Source organism: Cebus imitator, unplaced genomic scaffold (assembly GCF_001604975.1).
Source record: "Cebus imitator isolate Cc_AM_T3 unplaced genomic scaffold, Cebus_imitator-1.0 Scaffold31, whole genome shotgun sequence".
NCBI lineage: Eukaryota > Metazoa > Chordata > Mammalia > Primates > Cebidae > Cebus > Cebus imitator.
In genome coordinates, this window is record NW_016107346.1 from 8,907,350 (window position 1) to 8,927,889 (window position 20,540).

The 20,540-nt window shown below is 36.8% G+C and overlaps 1 protein-coding gene across 2 annotated transcripts in view; it reads right to left on the bottom strand.

Annotated features, from left to right (window-relative positions):
• VWA3B (von Willebrand factor A domain containing 3B) overlaps nucleotides 1–20,540 on the bottom strand; it is a 232,069-nt gene that overhangs the window by 40,751 nt on the left and 170,778 nt on the right. For both annotated transcript variants that reach the window (XM_037736937.1, XM_037736936.1), the window contains exons 20-22: nucleotides 18,122–18,240; nucleotides 12,744–12,794; nucleotides 1,833–2,034 (exon numbers count right to left, since the gene is read on the bottom strand). In XM_037736937.1, the coding sequence (XP_037592865.1) occupies nucleotides 1,833–2,034; nucleotides 12,744–12,794; nucleotides 18,122–18,240 (372 nt within the window). The remainder of the gene's footprint in view (nucleotides 1–1,832; nucleotides 2,035–12,743; nucleotides 12,795–18,121; nucleotides 18,241–20,540) is intronic.

The following is a 20,540-nucleotide window of genomic DNA, read 5'->3' on the forward strand; positions in this document are numbered from 1 at the left end:
TTTTTTTTTTCCTTCCATGGTTCCTGGCTCATAAATGCTAATATCCTTCTGTCTCTGAAGTACTGTCTTCTGTGTGTCTTTGTCAGGTAGGTTCAGGGTGGGGCTGGTCACCAGAAAGACCAAGGTAGGATTAGGTAGTTGAGACTTTCAGCCCCAACCTCCAACCTCCAGAACGGGAGGGGGCTGAAGGTCAAGTTGATCACTATAGCAGATGCTTTAATCAATCATTCCTACGTAATGAGGCCTCCATAAGAACCCAAAAGGACAGGGTTTTGAGAGCTTACTGACAGCTTAACACATGGAGGTTCCTGGAGGGTGGGCCATCCAAGGAGGGCACTCAGGGAAAGGAGGCTCTGCACCCCTTCACGCATAGCTCCCATGATGCATCTCTTCATCTGTATCCTTTGTAATACTCTTTATAATAAACTGCTAAACATCGGTGTTTCCCTGAGTTCTATGTGCCACTCCCACAAATTAATCAAACTCAAAGAGGGAGTTGAGGGAACCCCAACTTGAAGCCAGTCAGTCAGAAGTTCTGGAGGCCCAGACTCGTGATTGATGTGTTGGGAGAGCCAGTCTTGGGGACTGAATCCTTAACCTGTGGGATCTGATGCCATCTCCAGGGGGGTACTGTCAGAGTTGAATTGGAGAAGAACCAACTGGTATCTGCTGCTTGGTATGTGTGGGAAAATCCCCCCACCTTTGATCACAGAAGCCTCTTCCCTGTTGATGACTGCTGTTGTGGTGTGAGAGCACTGGTTGAGAGAGTTTTCTGACACACACCTTTTAAATGTCAACCCCCCAACATTGCAACAAGGGAGATTAAATTTCTACCACATGAACTCTGGGGGACACATTCAAACAATGGACCATTCATATACACCCATGTACAGTCAGAGAGTGGATTTCACACTGGCCATGTGTACTTATAGACTCCAAATGTTTCTACTCTTTGATCCAGAAATACTACTTCTAAGGCTGTTTCTTAACAAAATAATTCAACTATGTGCACCACAGGAATCATGAATATATTATGTGAGAAAGTGGAAAACTGGAAAATAACTATAAATGTTTAACATTTAGTGAAGAATTAAATAAACCAGGGTATATTCACACCATGGAATATTATGCAACCACCATGCATATGAATCTGAAAAATCAATAAAAACATAGAGACAGTCTGTGAAACAATGCTGAATTTCAAAGCAGAATATACAACAATTATGGACACTCTGAGTGCATATGTAAAAAACATTTGAGGAGAAAAAACCCTAAAAGGAAAGGCTCCCAAGTGGTAGCAATAAGGCAGCCAGGTTATAAATTATTTTTTCTTTTAGAAGGTTTGCTTTATTAATGATTATAAAAATAATTGCTAACACTTATGGAGAGCTTTCAATACTAAGCACTTCACTGTGTTCATTTCTCTTAAAAACAACCCTATCAGATAGATACTATTAATTCTCTTATTTTACAAGTAAGAAAATTGAGGTTTAAAGAGACTGAGTAGCCAAAATCACACACAGATTAGATGGTAGATCTGAGGCTAGTTCTTGATCTGGTTTCTATGAAAGTCCAGGCTTTTAATCACTACATTATACTTCTTTTTTTTTCAATTAAAAGATGTATTGCTTTGAAAATAAGTCCATAATACAATCAAATGCCATTTCCTTTATGATGAAAAAAACTACCGAGACCTTAACTGGATTGGCTCTAACTCTTTTAGAAATCAGTGTGGTGGTGGGTGGGAGAGAGAAAAGGAAGCCAGTGTAGGGATCACAATCACTTGGGACAGGAAGGGAGGGAGGAAAGACAGAGACCTCCATGGTACCCACCTCTCCCGGGACCTTGTTTGCATAATTCTTCTTGGCAGCCTCCTGGAGTTCCATGGCCTGCTGGATGTACATTTTCCCAGTAAGGATTTCATTTTCCAGCATCGACAGCTCTTTCAATGAAATGGGCCAATTCAACCGTTGTAAAGCCTGGTTTAAAACTGTTTTGTTTTCCAAGTACCGTATTGGTTTGTTTGCATCTAACCTAAAAAACAAACAAACGAGCAAAAAAAGAGAGGAAGAAATAAAGAAGCAAAGAAAATGACCGTAACTGAAAAAACTATGGTAAGATGGCTTGTTAAGAAACTCTCCCCTGAGAAACATCTGTTGAAGCAAGTGTCAGGTGTCAGATGACAATGTCACAGCCATGCCCTCTGGTCCAACAGGACTTCGGTAGCTTGCAAAGGTTAAAAATAACCATCTCTGTGAATTATGATAGGCACTTTTCCCTATTACCTCATTAGGTTATCTGCTTTTAAAAAAATATGATACACACACATTTTTCAGCATTTTTCCTCCATATTTGGAGCCTAACATCTGGCAGAACCAAGCATGAGCTTCAAAGAAATTTCACACAAGTTATGCCTAGCAGTGACTCTGAAAAACAAAGCAAAGTAAAGCAAAGCTAAACAAACCCAAATATTTTCCTCAGTGCAGTAATTCTTATACTAGCTCATTTTAGCTATTTTTATCTCCTTTCCTCTTTGCAAGCCTAAATAAGTCTAAACTATTTGGCTTTGCTGTTTTGGTACATAAAGAGCAGAAGCCAAACTTTCTATGGCCGATAAGCAGGCTGTGGGACTCCAGAGGAAGCTAGTGTGGTGTGATGGCCCAGGTCCTGGATTCTATTTCCAGTCTGAGCTGCTTCTGAGTCAGACACTGCTGGAAGGGAAGGGGCAGGGAGAAAGAAAACAATTCATGATTTTCACTCTTATTGCTGAAAGCATCATTTGTTTCTTTAGATGTTAGATAGTGGAAGAGTACAGCCTAAATTCAGCACAACCACAGGACTCAATCCACAGACAAACTCATAACCAGAAGACAGCAAAACATTCTTATTAGAATGATGTCAGCAAGTTAGTAGAATAAAAACCCAGGACCTCATTCCCCTACAGAGACACTGACTTAACAATATATGAACCATATTGCCTTTGTGAGAATTCCAGAAACAAATTAAGAGGTTTTTTTGTACTTAGACAAGTACAAACCCAAGAAGAGCTGTATCAAGGAAAGTAAGAAAGTTTGCTGCATTCTGCCTGCCCTAACCCTTCTTCCTCCTCTTCCCCAAGACAATGTGACGCAATTGGAAGAAAGCTCCCCAATCCTGGATTCTCCTTTGGAGAAGAGAGTGGAATGCACATTCACAATTTTTGTGGGACTTCCCCAGAAACAGGTGTCTGTCTTGCCTGATTCAGAGTGGTGATGAAAACAGTGGTATATTTTGCATGTCAGGTTGAGACCTCTGAGAATAGAAATACTGCAGTACTGCAGAGACACACCAGGGAGAGCAAGATATAAAGGCTCCTGAAAGAAACCGGCAAACCTTTTTCAAATGGAAAATTACACACAGAGAAGACACATCCCTAGAAAAGGTTTCAGTGATTCCCCCAAATCTCTAGCTGGGATAATTGGTGTAGCCCTTCACCTGTAAGAAGGCAGTTTGTAAAAATAGGATGAGATAGCCATTTTTTCAAATGCCATAATATCAACTAAATATCGTAAGGCATACAAAATACAGGAAAAAGCACACAAAGATATGAGGAAATGGCCCAATTAAAGGAACAAATTAAATCTTTAGAAATTGATCCTAAAGAAATGGATATATATGGATTACCTGAAAAATAATTCAAAACAACCATGTTAATGATGCTCAATGAGCTAAAAGATAACAGAAACAACGAATAGAATTCAGAAAGCTGATGCATGAACAAAATGAGAATATCAACAAAGAGATAGAAACTATAAAAAAGAACCAAATAGAAATTCTAGAGCTGAAGAATATAATAACTGGATTGAAAAATTCAGTAGAGGGGCTCAACAGCAGACTTGATCAAGCAGTAGAAAGAATCAGTGAACTTAAAGAATAGATTTTAAGTCATAAGTTGTTATAAGAATGAAGAATTGCATATAATGGTAAAAGGACCAATCCACTAAGAGGATATAACAATTATGAATATATGTGCACCTAGCATCAGAGCTCTCAAATACATAAAACAAACTTTGACAGAATTGAAGAAATAGAAAGCAATCCAGTATTATCAGGAGACTTCAAGCTCCACTTTCAATAATGGACAGAACAACTACACAGAAGATCAATAATTAAACATATGACTTGAAAAACACAGATCAATTGGACCTAACCAACATATAGAGAACACTCCACCACCAACAGCAGAATACACATTCTTCTCAAGTACACATAGAATATTCTCCAGAATAGACTAAATATTAGGCCACAAAACAAATATTTTAAAAAAGAAGGTTGAAAGCAAAGTATTTTTTCTGTACAAAATGAAATGAAGCTAGAAATAATAACAAAAGGAAAACTGGATAATCCAGTTATTAAATTATATACTCTTAACCAATACATCAAAGAAGAAATCACAAGGGAAATTAGAAGCTATCTTGAAACAAATGAAGGGAAAAAACACAACATATCAAAATGTATGAGATGAATTGAAAGCAGTACTAAGAAGGGAGTTTATAATGCTAAACACATTTCAAAAGGAGGAAGTTCCCAAATTTAACTTTATTTTTCAAGGAACTAGAAAGAGAATAAATAAAAGTCCAAGTTAGCAGAGGAAAGAAAATAATAAAGATTAGAAAGAGTACAGAAAAACAATAGAAAAAAAATCAATGAAAGCAAGATTTTTTTTTTTGAGACAACCAACACAATTGACAAATGCTTAGCTAGATTAACTAAGAAAAAAAGAGAGAAGACTCAAATAACTAAAATCAGAAATGAAAGTGGAAACATTACAACTGATGACACAGAAATTAAAAGGATTATGAGACTACTGTGAACAATATTATACCGACAAATTGCATAACCAAGAAGAAATGGATAAATTCCTAGAAACATATTGCCTACTGCTAAGACTGAATCATGAATAAATTTTAAAAATCTGAACATATCTATAACTAGTAAAGAGATGAAATCAATAATTAAAAGCCTCCTAACATATAAAAGCCCAGTACCACATGGCTTAGCTGGAGAATTCTGCCAAACAATGAAATTATTAATACCAATTCTCCTCAAACCTTTTCCAAAAGATTGAAGAGGAAGAAATACTCCTAACTCATTTTACGAGACTGGAATTATGCTGATGCCATAACCAGACGAAGATACTATAAAGTAAAAGAAGCTACAGACCAATATTCTTGATAAACAGTGACATAAAAATCCTCAACAACCAACAGCAAACTGAATTAAACAGTACATTAAAAAGATAATCACCACGGAAAAAATGGGCTTTATTCCTGGAATGCAAGGATAGTTCAACATATGAAAATTAAGGTAATATACCACATTAATAGAATGAAAAACAAAACCCATATGGTTATCTCAAGTGATACAGATAAATCATCTGACAAAAGTCAACATCCTTTCATGATAAAAATAAACACTCAGCAAACTAGGAATAGAAAGAAACTACCTCAACATAAGGAAGCCTACAGCTAACATTGTACTCAATAATGAAAGACTGGAAGCTTTTTCTCCAAGATCAGGTACAAGGCAAGAATGTCCACTCTTGCCCCTTTATTTAACATAGTACTGAAGTCTTAGAGAAATTAGGCAAGAAAAAGAAATGAACAATATCCAAATTAGAAAAGAAGAAGTAAAATTATCTCTGCTGACAAAGGACATGATTTTCCATGTAGAAAACCCTAAAGATTCCACAAATACCATTAGAACTAATAAATTCAGTAAATTTAAAGGACATAAAATCAATGCACAATATCAGTTGCATTTCTATACACTAACAATGAACAATCAGATAAGGAATTAAGAGAATAATTCCATCTACAATAGCATCAAAAATAATAAATTATAAATAACTTTAAGGAGGTGAAAGATTAGTACACTGAAAACTACAAAACATTGCTGAAAGAAATTAAACAAGACACAAATAAAAAGACATTTTGTGTTCATGGATTAAAAGACTTAATTGTTAAAATGTCCGTACTACCCAAAGTGATATACAATTCAATGCAATCCCCATGATGACCCCAGTGATATTTTTTGTATAAATAAAAAAAAAATCCTAAAATTTATATGGAATTGCAACAGATACCAAATAGCCAAAATGATCTTGAGAAAGAAGAACAGATTTGGCAGCCTCATACCTCCTGATGTCAAAACATATTACAAAGCTACAATAATCAATATAGTGTACTGTCTTTAATGTAATCAAAGCAGTGGTACTGGCATAATGACAGACATATTGAATAATGGCACAGAATAAAGAGTCCATGTATAAGCTCTCATATCATCTTGCCAAGTGATTTTTGACAAGGGTGCCAAGACTACACAATGGAAAAATGACAGTCTGTCCAAGAAGTGATTCTGGGAAAACTGATTATCCATATGCAAAAGAATGAAGTTGAACTTTTCATTTAAAACAGATATAAAAATTAACTCAAATGATTAAATATCAAAGCCTATAAATCTCCTAGAAGAAAACAGGGATAAAGTTTCATTATACTGAATTTCACAAGCTCTTTTGGATATGACACCAAAAGTGTAGGCAGCAAAAGCAAAAACAGACAAATGGGACTATATTAAACCTACATACTTTTGTGCATCAAAGAAAATAGCTTCAAATCAACAGTGAAAGAACAACCTAAAAATGGGAGAAAGTATTTGACAATCATAAATCTGAGAATGGTTTAATGTCCAGAATACATAAAGAACTACAACTCAACAACAACAACAACAACAACAACAACAACAACAGCAACAACAACATAATCCAATTTAAATGGGTGAAGGGCTTGACTAGATATTTCTTCAAAGAAGATATACAAATATCCAGGAAGCATGTAAAAAAATAGAGAGACACAAATCAAAACCACTATGAGATAACCTTCATATTCATTAGGCTGGTCACTACAAAACTAAACAAAATAGAAAATAGGAAGTGTTGCCAAGGATGTGGAGAAGGATTCATGAAGCTCAGAAAACTTCAAGCAGGATAAACTCAAAGAGAGTCACACCAACACACATTATAATCCAACTATTGAAGGGCAAATGGAGAATCTTGAAAGGAACAAGATAAAAGTGACCTGTCATAAATAAAGACTCCTCCATAAGATTAACAGTTGATTTCACATCACCAACTATGGAAGCCAGAAGGTAATAGGGTGATATATTTAATGTGCTGAAAAAAACCCACTATCAGTCAAGAATTCTGTATCTGGTAACACTATTCTTCAAAAATGAAGACAAGATTAAGACATTCCCAGATAAATAAAAGGTAAGTGAGTTTGTTACTAGCAGACTTGTCATAAAAGGAATGCTATAAACAGCTCTTCATGTTGAGGTGAAAGGACACTAGAAGATAATTCTAAGCCACATGAAGAAATAAACAGGACTAGTAAAGATAACTACATAGATAAATACAAACACTAGTATTCTTGTATGTTTGGTATGTAACTCCTTTCGTTGTTGTCTTTATTTTTTAAGAGACAAATGCATAAAATAATAATTATAAGTAAGTGTTAATGGGCACACAATGTAAAAGATATGATTTGTGACAAAAACTATGTAAAGGAGGGATGAAACTGAATAGGAACAGTTAATGTTGCCTACTAAAACTCTATCAATTCAAACAGGATTGTTATAAATTTAGGAGGTTAACTATAATCCCATGGTAATCACTAAAAATAACTAAAAAGTATACAGAAAAGCAAATAAAGAGTGATCACAACGACACATTAGAACGAATCAAAACTAAAAGAAATATTGGAGAAATCGAGGAACAAAATTTTGACATGCCAAATAAATAGCACAATGGCAGAAGTAAATTCATTACTGATAATCACTTTAAATGTCAATAGATTAAACTCACCACTTAGAAAAACTGCCTGAATGAAGAAAATAATGATCCAACTATACACTCCTTAAAAAGAGATTCACTTTAGACCTAAAGACACAAATAGGTTAAAAGTGAAAGGATAAAAAAGATATTCCATGGAAATAGTAACCAAAAAGAGTTGGAGTGGCTGTAATATTATCAGCAAAGTAAATTTTGTTATAAACTGTTACAAGAGATAAAAAGTGACATCTTATATTGGTAAAAGTCTCAGATCATCAAGCAGATACAAAAATTAGAAACATACATGCACAATGAGCCCTAAAATGCATGAGGCAAATATTGTTAGAATCACAGGGAGGCACAGGTAGTTATGTACCAGTGCCTTGGTATCCATGGAGAACTGGTTCTAGTACCCCCATGGACACCAAAAGTCACAGATGCTCAAGTCTCTTAAATAAAATGGCATCATATTTGCATATAACCTACACACATCCTTTTGCATACTTTGAATCATGTCTAGATTATTTATAATATCTAATACAATGTAAATGCTATGTAAATAGTTATACTATACTGATTTTTACTTGTATTGTTTTTTATTGTTGCATTGTTATTTTTCTTTTTTTTTTTTTTNTTTTTTTTTTTTTTTCAAATATTTTTGATCCATGGTTGGTTGAATCATGGATGCAGATCCCACATATATGGAGGGCCAATTGTGTAAAAATAGTTGGAGACTTCAACACGTCACTTTAAATAACGGATAAAACATCTAGACAGAAAATGTAAAAGAAAATAGAGGACTAGAAAACACTATAAATGAACTAGACTCAACAAACATATCCAAAACACCCCACCCAGCAACATTAGAATATACATTAAGTGCACATGTAACATTTTCTAGGATAGACCACATGTTAGTCACAGCAATTCTCAAGATTTTAAAAGGTCAAAATCACAAAGCATATTTTCTACCCACAATGGAATAAAGCTAGAACAATAATGAAGGAAAAACTGGAAAAATGGAAAATACATAGAAATTAAATACCGCATTCAAACAACCAATAGACCAAAGAAGAAATTACTTGAGAATTTAGAAAATAATTTGAGATAAATAAAAATGAAAACACAATGCACCCAAATTTATGGGTGCAGCAAAGCCAGTGCTCAGGGGAAATTTTATGACTGTAAATTCCTTCATTAAAAAGATAGCTCTCAAATCAATGACCTAAATTTACACCTTAAGGACCTAGAAAAAGGAGGGAAAACTAAACCCAAAGCCAGCAGAGGAAGAACATAATAAAGAGCAGAGCACTTATAAACAAAATATAGAATAGAAAAGAGAATCAACAAAATGAAAAGTCTGTCCTTTGACAATATCAACAAAATTGACAAATTGTCAGCTAGGCTATCTAAAAAGAGAAAATACATAATTACTTCTATCAGAAGTGAAACCAGGCACATTACTAATGAGCTTACAAAAATCAAAAGAATTATAGAGAATACTATAAGTAATTTTATGACAAAAATAGATAATCTAGATGAAATGCACAAATTCCTAGAAACAGATTACCAAAATGACTCAAGAAGAAATAGATAATCTCAACAGGCTATATGACAATTAAAGACTTTGAATAAGAAATCAAAAACCCCCAAACAAAGACAAGTTCAGAAGTAGATGCCTTCACTGGTGAATTCTACCAAACAAATGATTAACAACAATACTGCTCAAACTCTTCCAAAAAATGGATGAGGGAATACTTAACAGTCAACAAGAATAAAATTACCCTGATACCAAGGCTAGAGAGACATGTCAAAAAAACTACAGACCATTTTCTTTATAAATATGGACATAAATATTCTTAATAAAATAAAATACTAGCAAATCAAATCCAACGGAATATTAAAAGGATTAACATCATGAGTAAGTAGAATTTATGCCAGAAATGCAAGAGTGGTTCAACCTAAGGAATCAAATGATTTAATATATCACATTAATAGAGCAAAGGGAAAAAATTATCAACAGGCGATCATCTCAATAGATACAGAAAAAGCACTTGACAAAATTTAACACACACTTTTCACGATAAAAACAATCAGAAAACTAGGAATACAAGGGAACTTCCTTGCTTTCTCACTGTGATCAGGAACAAGACAAGAAAGTCCCCTTTTACCACTGCTATTCAATGTTGTTCTGGAAATACTAGCTAGGTCAATTAGGCAAGAAAAAGAAATAAAAGGTATCCAAATTAGTAAGGGAGAAGTAAAATTATTCCTACTTGCAGATGACATGTTTCTATATGTAAAAAAATTCCATAGATTCCCCATAAAATGATTAGTACCAAGAAATTCAGCAGGGTTGCAAGGTACGAGGTCAAGATACAAAATTCAGTTGTGTTTTTATGTGCCGGCAATGAAGAATCTGAAAATGAAATTAAGAAAACAATCCCATTCATAATAGCATCCAAAAGAACAAAATAACAGAGGATGTGAAAGACATGTATACTGAAGACTATAAAACATTGCTGAAGGAATTAAAGATCCACTGAATAAATGGAAAGGCATCCTACGTTCATGGATTGGAAGACAATATTATTAAGATGGTAATACTCTTCAAAGCAATCTATAGATTAAATATAATCCCTATAAAAATTTCAATTTTTTTGCAGAAATAAAAACATAAATCCTCAAATTTATATAATATTTCAAGGGGCCCTGAATAGTCCAGATAATTTTCAAATAGAAGATCAAAGTTGAAGGACTCATACTTCCCAATTTCAAAACTTAATACAAATCAACAGTAATTAAAACAGTGTCAACTTGCATAAAAATAGTCATATAGACGAATGGAATAGAAACAAGAGTCCAGAAATAAACCCAAACATTTATGGTCAGATGATTTTTGGCAAGGGTACCAAGACAATTCAAAGGGAAAGCACAGTCTCTTAAACAAATAGTGCTGGATAAACTGGGTATTTATATGCAGAAGAATAAAGTTGGAACCCTACTTCACACCATACACAAAAATGGATCAAAAACCTAAATGTAAGAGAAAGCCATAAACATATTAGAAGAAAACAAAAGGCTAAATGCTCATGACTTTGTATTTGGCAATGGATTCTTAGATTTGACAAAAACACAAACAAGAAAAGAAAAAAAAAGATAAATTCACTTCCTAAAACTTAAAAACCTTTGCACATCCAAGGACATTATGAAGAATATGAAAAGACAACTCACAGAATGGGAGAAAACACTGGCAAATCAGATATCTGATAATGACTTAATACTCACAAGTCATACAACAAAACTTAATAACAAAAACACAACCCAATTTGAAAATGGACAAAGAACTTGATTAAACGTTTCTCCAAAGACGATATACAAATGGACAACAAGCACATGAAAAGATGTTTTTAACATCATTGGTCATTAAGAAAATGCATATCAAAACCACAATAGAATAGCTTTTCACACACAGTAGGATGACTTAAAGAAAAATATCAAGTGTTCATGAGGAGGTAGAGCAATAAGAACCTACCACCTGATCCAGCAATCCCACTACTGGATATTTATCCAAAAATAGTAAATCAGTATATATCATAGGGACACCAGCACCCTCATGTTTATTGGCAGCAAAATATTGAATCAAACTAAGTATCCATCAATAGATGGATAAAGAAAATGTTATTTATATCTATCTATCTATCTATCTATCTATCTAACTATCTATCTATCTACACAATGGAATACTCTTCAGTCACAAAAGGAACAAAATGCTGTCATTTGCAGCAACATGGATGGAACTGGAGGTCAGATATTAAGTGAGATAAGCCAGGCCCAGAAAGACAAATAGCACATGTTCTCACTCATCTATAGGAACTAAAAAAAAAAAGAAAAAAGTTGATCTTATGGAGGCAGAAAATAGAATCATAGTTACCAGAGGCAAGAAAGAGTGTGTGTGGCGGCAGGGGAGATGAAGAGAGGTTGGTTAATGAATACAGACATACAGTTAGGTAGAAGGAAAATGTTCTAGCACTTGCTAACACAGTAGGGTGACCATAATTAACAAGAATTTATTGTATATTTCAAAATAGCTAGAAGAGACAACTTGAAATGTTCACAACACAAAGAGATAATGAATGTTTAAGGTGATAGGCTAAACACCCTGATTGAATCATTACACATGTGTGCACATATCAAAATATCACATGTACCCCAAAATATGTACAATTATGGATCTATAAAAATAGTTTCTAAAAATGGTGTTGCCACTGTGGAAAACAGTTTGGTGGTTCCTCAAAAAGTTAAGCATAGAATTACCATATGACAAGTAAATCCACTGCTAGGTATATACCCAAGATAAATGAAAACATATGTCCACAAAGAAACTTCTACACTGATGCATATAGCAACATTGTTCCATGATAGCAAAAAAGTGGAAGCAACCCAAATGGCAGTGAATGGAAGAATGGACAGACAAAAGTGGCGCATATATACATACGTAGTACTGACACATGCTGCAACTTGGGTGAACCTTGAAGACATGAAGTTTTTCCATTAACTAAGTAAAAGCTGCCAGACACAAAAGGTCACATGCTGTATGATTCCCTTCATATGACATATCCAGAGTAGCCAAAATCATAGAGACAGGAAGCAAACTGGTGGTAACCCAGAAAAGGGGAGAAAGGAATGGGAGTGATTAATTTATGGGTGCAAGGTGTTTTTCTGGGGTGATGAAAAGTTTTGAAACTAGAAAAAGGTAGTGGTTTGTAGAACATTTTGAATATTTTAAATACCTCTGCATTGTATACTTTAAAACAGCTAATTTTTAGGTTATGTGAATTTCACCCCAAAAAAAGGTGAGGAGGGAATGGCTTACTTTTCTTTTTCCTCTTGAGATAATGCTCGCCAAACAATTTTATTCAAGCGCCTGTTTAAAAAAAAATCAATAATTTAGCAGCAATACTTCATTTCTTGGCAGAAGGCTGACCCCGGGCACTGCAGTGGGAGCCCATCTAAGCATCATCCCCTCTGAGCCAGGCCCTGTCATGTGCTTAAAGAGACTGGATGTGTCACCCCAGCATCACTGCAGCAGCCTCATGGCTTTGTGGCAATTGCATCAAACATTAAAGACAGGCTCAGTGCCTGTCAGGTAAAACCCAAACTGAGCAAAGGCAGTTGACAAACTGGTCTTCATTATCTCTGTTTTAAGCCATTTCTAAACACCCACCATTTTTCTTCTTATGGAAAACATAACTGTGTTCTTTACTTTGCTTTCTGTAGATGCTTCTCTGCCTGGATTCTCAGATCAAAGGAGATAGGATTGGGTCATAAATAATAGGATTGGGACACAGTTTAGAGATCAAGAAGCCTGGCCGCCTTGTTTTCCAAGTTTTCCAAATGACGCTCCTGGGGATGGGCAGGCAGCTGGATGTGAAGCACCTTGCTCACCCAACGCTGCTGGCTGATGGTACTCAGACTGACCATGTTTTCAGAGGGAAGCTGTCGACCCAAGAAAGAAGGAGGTTGAAGTGAGTGGTTTCTACAGAGTGGCTCTAGCTGTTCTTTTGGCTACTAATCAGTGTTGCTTTTTTGGAGTTTCCAGCACAGTTCTGTGTCAGGAGATCATTATCCCGAAGCAGACTTTCTGACGAGGGCACAGAACACTGGCTCGCTCCAGAGGTTGTGAGCTGGTGTTCCATTAAAAGCACTGCATACACGCAACGAGGTAGGAGAACGCTACTGCTCTTCAGGAGGCATTCTTCTAAACACTGGACCCAGCATTAGCAGGACATGGCTCAGAGAACACATTTGGGATGGGCGCATTCTCCTGCCCTGCCCTCCCATCGTGAGCCTGGTGAGAACACAGAAAGGGGGTCTGCGGTGGTGAAGAGGGTAGATTCCAGAACCACAATGCAAGGCCCAAAGCTCAGTCAGTTTCTTCTCCTTGCTGCGAGACTTTGGGGCAGTGCCCAGCTTGTTGGTAAAATGGGGATAGTAATAGTACCTCTCCACTCCTAGAGTCACCACGAGGACTTGAGCTAGTGTGTACACAGCACATACATTGTGTCTGATCCAGGTAAATGTGCTGTAAGTGATAGAAAAAGAGGAAGAGGGAAATAAAGCAGTTCAGTTCTACTGTCTCACTTGAAATGTTTGGTTCTCTGGGGCCTATTTGGAAATTGGCTTTCTTGAATTATGTGATTCAGGTAGTAATGATTAGGGTTTCCAAGGCTTGTTAAAAGGATTATAGTATGCATTTTAGGTATCTTTTGTGCTTTTGTAAAAAAAAAAAAAAATTCACAATCCCCTTAAATGTAAATGTTCAGAGTGGAGGCCATGTGGTGGGGAGGCTGGGAGTGTGGGTAAGGGCTTTGGCACAATGCGGCTCTGGGTTCAAACCTTGGTGTCCTCACTTTGCTGCTGTGTGATCCTGTGCTACACAGCTTCTGAAAACTGTTTTCTCATTGATAAAACAAAGCTAACACCACCTGCCCTTGGAATTCATGAGAGGATTAAGTGAGATGCATATATAAAGCGACCAGGAACAGCTCAATGTTTATTCTCTCCTGAAGAGCAAGGCTTAGAAATGCTGAGTAATCACTGGTAAATGTGGGTCCAGTTTGCTACCCCAGGTCTCTAATTTTAATTCCCTACTTTAGAAAATATTTTTCCAGAAGCATATTTTTATAACCTTTGTTATTCCCCTATTTTCCGTCTTCACGGAAATACTTCAATGACTGTACTGACTGGGGAGGCAACCGCAGGAAAGCCACTCAGCAAGTGGGATGAGGGAGTCCCTGTGGGATTTGTGCTCCCCACTGGACCTGAGGGCCTCTCTGCAGCTGGTCCAGACCCATGATTCAGGGATTTTACTAACAACAGTTTCCCTCTTTGTTGTAGGAGAGTGCAATTTGGCTAAGGGATTGCATTCACTAACTTTCTGTATCTCTAATTCTCAAATCTGCTTGTGCCAAGAGTTGACTCATTTGCAAAGCAACTTGTAACTAGTGACACTTCAGAAGGCTGAGGAGCAGCTGGCCCAGCAAATTGGAGACAGTAAGGAGAGGTTTCTAAGCATGGTACCAGAGCCAGGCTAGAACGGATGCCACTTCTATGATCTGAGAGCTATGACCTTGACCTTAGACTTTCAATGAAAGTAAGCAGCAGAAAAATCGCTCCAGAGTCCAGCCAGCCCTGGCAATATTCACTCAAAGCTTACACTCAGACACACAAGGCCAAAATTGCTGCCTTGATTCTTAAAATACTGAGATGAAAGGGTTCCCATGCATGGGCACTAAGTGTGATCCCAATAACAAGTTTATGTCATTATTTTGACCAAAAGACTGTGAGCTTTCCATTTGCCCGGTCATCCCTAAACATATGGATTTATGGCTACATGAAGGTTATTTTAAAGTTACATCTCCCATATCTTTGTTGGGAAACTCCTTAGAAATGTTATATTAGGAATGGGGGCAGTAAATGTGTCATTAATTCTTTTTCATATTCTGAATATCTTGAGAAAAGTGAAGCAAAATGGAAAAAGAAATTGACATTTATACCAACAACACTCTTAAACACTACTGAATGATCAGGAAATTTGGTTCTGTATAATATTCATGTTAATATTAATATTATTACATAACAATGTTAAATAATCTACTTGATATAAATATCAAATTAGCAATATCAAATAATTCAATTAGTAACTTAATTATTAAATATCAATCATGTTAAAATTGTTATTAATGATTTTAAGTTAATATAAATAATAACAATATAGAAACAATATTTCTCTAGAGGCTTTTCCAGATTCACTCATTGAAAGAAGGTGGACAAATGACTTTATATTTGTTTTGGTTTTGCTGCTAAGAAAGGAGGCCTCTGTTTGGCCTGGGAATGGGGGTCTTTGACCTTTCCTGAAACCCTTGGGAAAAGATCAATGCGGTGGGAAGAGCCAGATGACAATTTCACTCCATGCACTGTGGTCATTTTAGGGTCAGCAGAGCCATAAGTGAAAGGGAGAAGTAAGAAACATCAGTTCCTCTTTATATATGACTTACACAATCCTCACACAGACCTGTGAGACAGATTCTGTGAACAAGGAATCTGAGACTCACAACTGTCACATGCTGGAACAGAGCTGGTGTCAGAACCAAGCAGGAAACCCCCGCAAACCGTGTGACCGCAGAGCTCTATCTAGCTCCTGGCCCTGCACCAGGCTTTCACAGGCCAGGTAATTATAGGACTCAACTATTTGAATTATTCAAGCAAACTACATTAGAATTTGAATGGCATTGTCATATTGTATTTTGAATGACTGAATTTGAAGAATTGAATTATATAAAATTTCAATAGTCATATACATACGGCACCTGCTAGGAATAGGGGGTGAAGGAGGAAACAAAGATGGCTGAGTCCCTGGCCTTGGGAGCTGACATCCTAGAGGGCAGAGATGGTCACCAAGCCACTGCCCCTGTAGAAGCCATGAGTGCTCTGAGGGTCACATGCAGGGTGGGCGTGGAGAAGCACTCCTGAGAGGCCTGTCTGAGGAGGGTTGTTGGTGCTGAGGCAAGAAGGGATGAAAGGCCCAGCTGGGAACAGCAGCCTAACAGGAGAGGAGCTGAGCTGGGAGACAAGGCCTGTCTGGAAGTCCCCGACCCATGCGGAAGGGTGAGCCTTGTATAGCTCATCCTGCTTCCCAAAGAAAGGCTCATCCTTGGTTCTTCCTTCCTCTCAGGTAAAGATTCAGAAATTCTGAGAAACCCATGGAGGCTACTGAGAAGCCCAGTAAGGCAGCCTCCATTCTGTGGTGAGGGCAGCGGAAGAGGCTCACCTTAAAAGGGGCAGGGAGATGCCTAGGATGGGCACCATAGGGTGAGGACTGCCATTGGACTGGATCACGTGCCTCACAGGACAGGATCAGGACTTATATTTGTTTGAAACACATGCTAGACACATTGCAAAATGACAGCAGATCAACACATGCTGGCCTGGGCCAACAGTTAACTTTCCTGAACTTTATTTCACCTGCCCATGTGGTGGCAAATGACAACCCAACTGCACAATTCCCAGAACTGAGGACAGGCTGGCCTGAAGAAGCTGGAATGCTCAGAGTTTAAGTTTGTGCACCCAGGATTAATTAAGGGCTGGGGATTGGGGAGGGAGGTGATTACAGCATGGACAAGGATTAGCATGGGAGCAGAGGCTCCTGTCTCAGCCAGAACACAAGGGCTATTCTCACTGCCATCAACTTGATCATGATCTTGAACTTGATAAAAGTAATTTTAAAATAAAAAAACTGTTACTTCTGTTATCTCATTATTGTTGAGTTTTATTAGTCATTTTACAGAATGTTAGATGCCAAAACAATCAGATGCATTCTGCTAAAAGGAAAACTTTAAGGATCTCATGGAAATGAGATTTTTTTTATAGATTTTGGAAAGGGAAGACGGTTTCTTTAAAACCTTGCTGAAAATATTCAGGTAAAGTACTTGATGCAGTGCCTAGCATGTAGGAAGCCCCTACACTAGCTGCTGCCACTGTTGTTGATATTCCTTATGAACAACTTTTTTTAGACAAGTCTCACTCTATTACCCAGGCTGGAGTGCAGTGGTGCAATCATAGTTCACTGCAGCCTCCAACTCCTGGGCTCAAGCGATTCTCCCCTCTCAGCCTCCCAAATAGCTGGGACTACAGGCAAGCACCACCACACCCAACTAATATTTATTTATTTATTTTTCATCACAGAATTTTATTTTTATTTTTGTGGGTACACAGTAGATGTATATATTTGTGGGTTACATGAGATATTTTGATACAGGCATATGATGTATAATAATCACATCAGGGTAAATGGGGTAGCCATCACCTCAAGCATTTATGCTTTCTTGAGTATGATGTTGTGAGTATTTGTATTACAAATACTCTGATTATACCTATCTAATTATTTTTAAATGTACAAATTATTGTTGATTGCAATCACCCTTTTGTGATATTTAAAAAATTTTTTTTGTGGAGACAAGGTCTCTCTTTGTTGCCCAGCGTGGTCTCAAACTCCTGGCCTCAAGCTGGCCTCCTGCCTTGGTCTCCCAAAGTGCTGAGATTACAGGCATGAGCTACCACACCCAGCCTGAACAATTTTTAAATAGACGCTTCATTGTTTTTTTTAAAAAAGCTAAGCTAAAACAAGAGAAATCTCCTCCTCCATAAAATAAATTCCACATCCATTAAAGAGCAGCCAAGAGTAATACTCACTTTTCATAGGATTGAATTGCCTGTTCCACTTTTTGCTTGTAGATATTGAGCTTGACTCCTTGGGGGTTAATTAATGTCATCTTATTTGTGTCATTGCACACATGTGCCACAGGGAACACCTACATGTCAATGCCAAAGGAAAGGAAAGTGTCACTTGATAGGTTGATGCATGCCTTTGAAAATATACATAGCTGTATAATTGACTATAAAGTCAATATCCAAAAAAATTACTGTGTCAGAAAACTCAGTACATCACAGAGAAAAAAGAATCAGCGATATCATTGCTAACCTTTACCTTTCAATGTATAAAAGTATATATTTTAGAAATCACCACTACCACCACCACACACACACACAACAAAAAACAACAACCAAAAGTGTTTCAGAAAACTTTAATTAGAATTGAGAATTATCTTCAGAAGTCTCTGTTAAATTGGTAAGAGTGGGCAATAAAAAATACGATCTTGTTTCTTTGTAAATTGCTATTTGGGTTAAACACCTTTTTCATGTATTTGTTTTACATTTGATTTTCTTTTGAGAATATTTTATTATAGTTACTATATTTTGACTATTTTTCTTATTTTTTGTCTGTTTATTTTGTTTTGTTTTGTTTGAAACGGAATTTCACTCTTGTCACCTAGGCTAGAGTGCAATGGCGCAATCTCAGATAAAAGATTCTTATACGTGTCAAAGAATGCTTAGTGGTCAATGAATCATATTCTGTAAGAAGAGCAGAGTACCAGAAAATGAGGCTTCTTTTTGAGTTGTTTCTGTGCCTGGTACTTACTTCTGGGTTTTGGGATACCCCTGATTTCATGCCAGGCAGCTCCAGGCGGAAAAGATAGTAAATGTCTTGGTTTGGTAGAACTTGGAATTCTGGTCTCCTCCCCCAATTGTGGGGTACTCTTTCAATTTCAAAGTTCACTGTTAGCTTCTCCACGTATTCTATGCAAGATTTACAGTAGTATTCAAAGAGAGAAACTGGGTGATGGATGCTTACCTCATCTTTTCTAGAATAGAAACCCTCCTTCATTCTTTTCTTCCCAATTCCTCTTTCATCTTAATGGTAACTGTAACTTTATATTTACCTATTTCCATATTACCTACCTCTCTCTAGCAGAATGTAAGTTCCATAGGACAAGAAATTTTGTGGTATTCACTACTGTATTCCTATCACTTAGAATAGTACCTGGCACACACTGTGCCTTCAACAAATGTTTGTTGATAAAGGAATAAATGCATGTTCTCAAAAAGGTATATTCCATATATTAATATTTAAACAAAAAAGCAAAGAAGTCTAACAGGAAAATAACAAGCTATACTATCATTGTTTCAAAAAATGAGTCCACCCATAAGGAGCATGTAGGCATTTTAGAAATGTGGGAGAATTTTTAAGAAATAAATTTTTAATTTTAATTAAGATTATATAGTTCATGCTTTTATGTTTCCCCTTATCTCCAAAATGATACAACAATGTTATTGTTGTTGCTATGTTTAAGAAAATAATACAAGGAAGGGAGGAAGAAGGAAGGAGGGAAGGAGGGAGGGAAGGAGGGAGAAATAAAAGGACAAATGTATGATAAATATATTTCTAGAGACAAAAAGCTGAGCAGAAATGTAAACATATGGTGGGGCTGAAGCTGTGGGCTTGTTAAGCTGTGTGTCCAAAGATGGCAGGGCAATGGGAGCTCAACCCCCGGAAAGCTAGTGGGACTATGAGGGTTCTGAAAAACGAAGGCCTATGTCAGGCTCAGTGCCTGATGTCAGCACTGGTATGAGTGTCTCTCACCCATGAAAGAAGGTCCTGCCTAAGGAGAGAGAACACTGATGTATCCTCACAATCAAGACCTAAATCAAGGCACTCTTTGAATCTGTGATATCCACAACATCACCATGGAACAAGAGCTGTAAATGCCCATGAGGGCTGGGGGATGGATCAAGGGGATGGATTTAGGCAACTGCAAAGTAGAAGGAGAAAGAGAAAAGTCAGATTTTTAAAGAATCTTGTTAAAATAAACCAGCATACTAGAATTCCCAAGTACACACCAAAAATGCCAAAATCATAGCTGAGCAAATCAACAATTAGAATGTCAATTCATTTGATAGTAAATGTATTATATGAGCCATCTAACAATGGTTTTAAATTATGTTTAAAGTTGTTTATTATTAGGTTGTTCGAAGATGTTACAGCCATATAAAAGTATAAAAACCGACTGGGCGTGGTGGCTCACGCCTATAATCCCAGCACTTTGGGAGGCCGAGGCGGGTGGATCACAAGGTCAAGAGATCGTGACCATCCTGGCCAACAAGGTGAAACCCTGTCTCTACTAAAAATACAAAAATTAGCTGGGCATGGTGGCGCACGCCTGTAGTCCCAGCTACTCAGGAGGCTGAGGCAGGAGAATTGCTTGAACCCAAG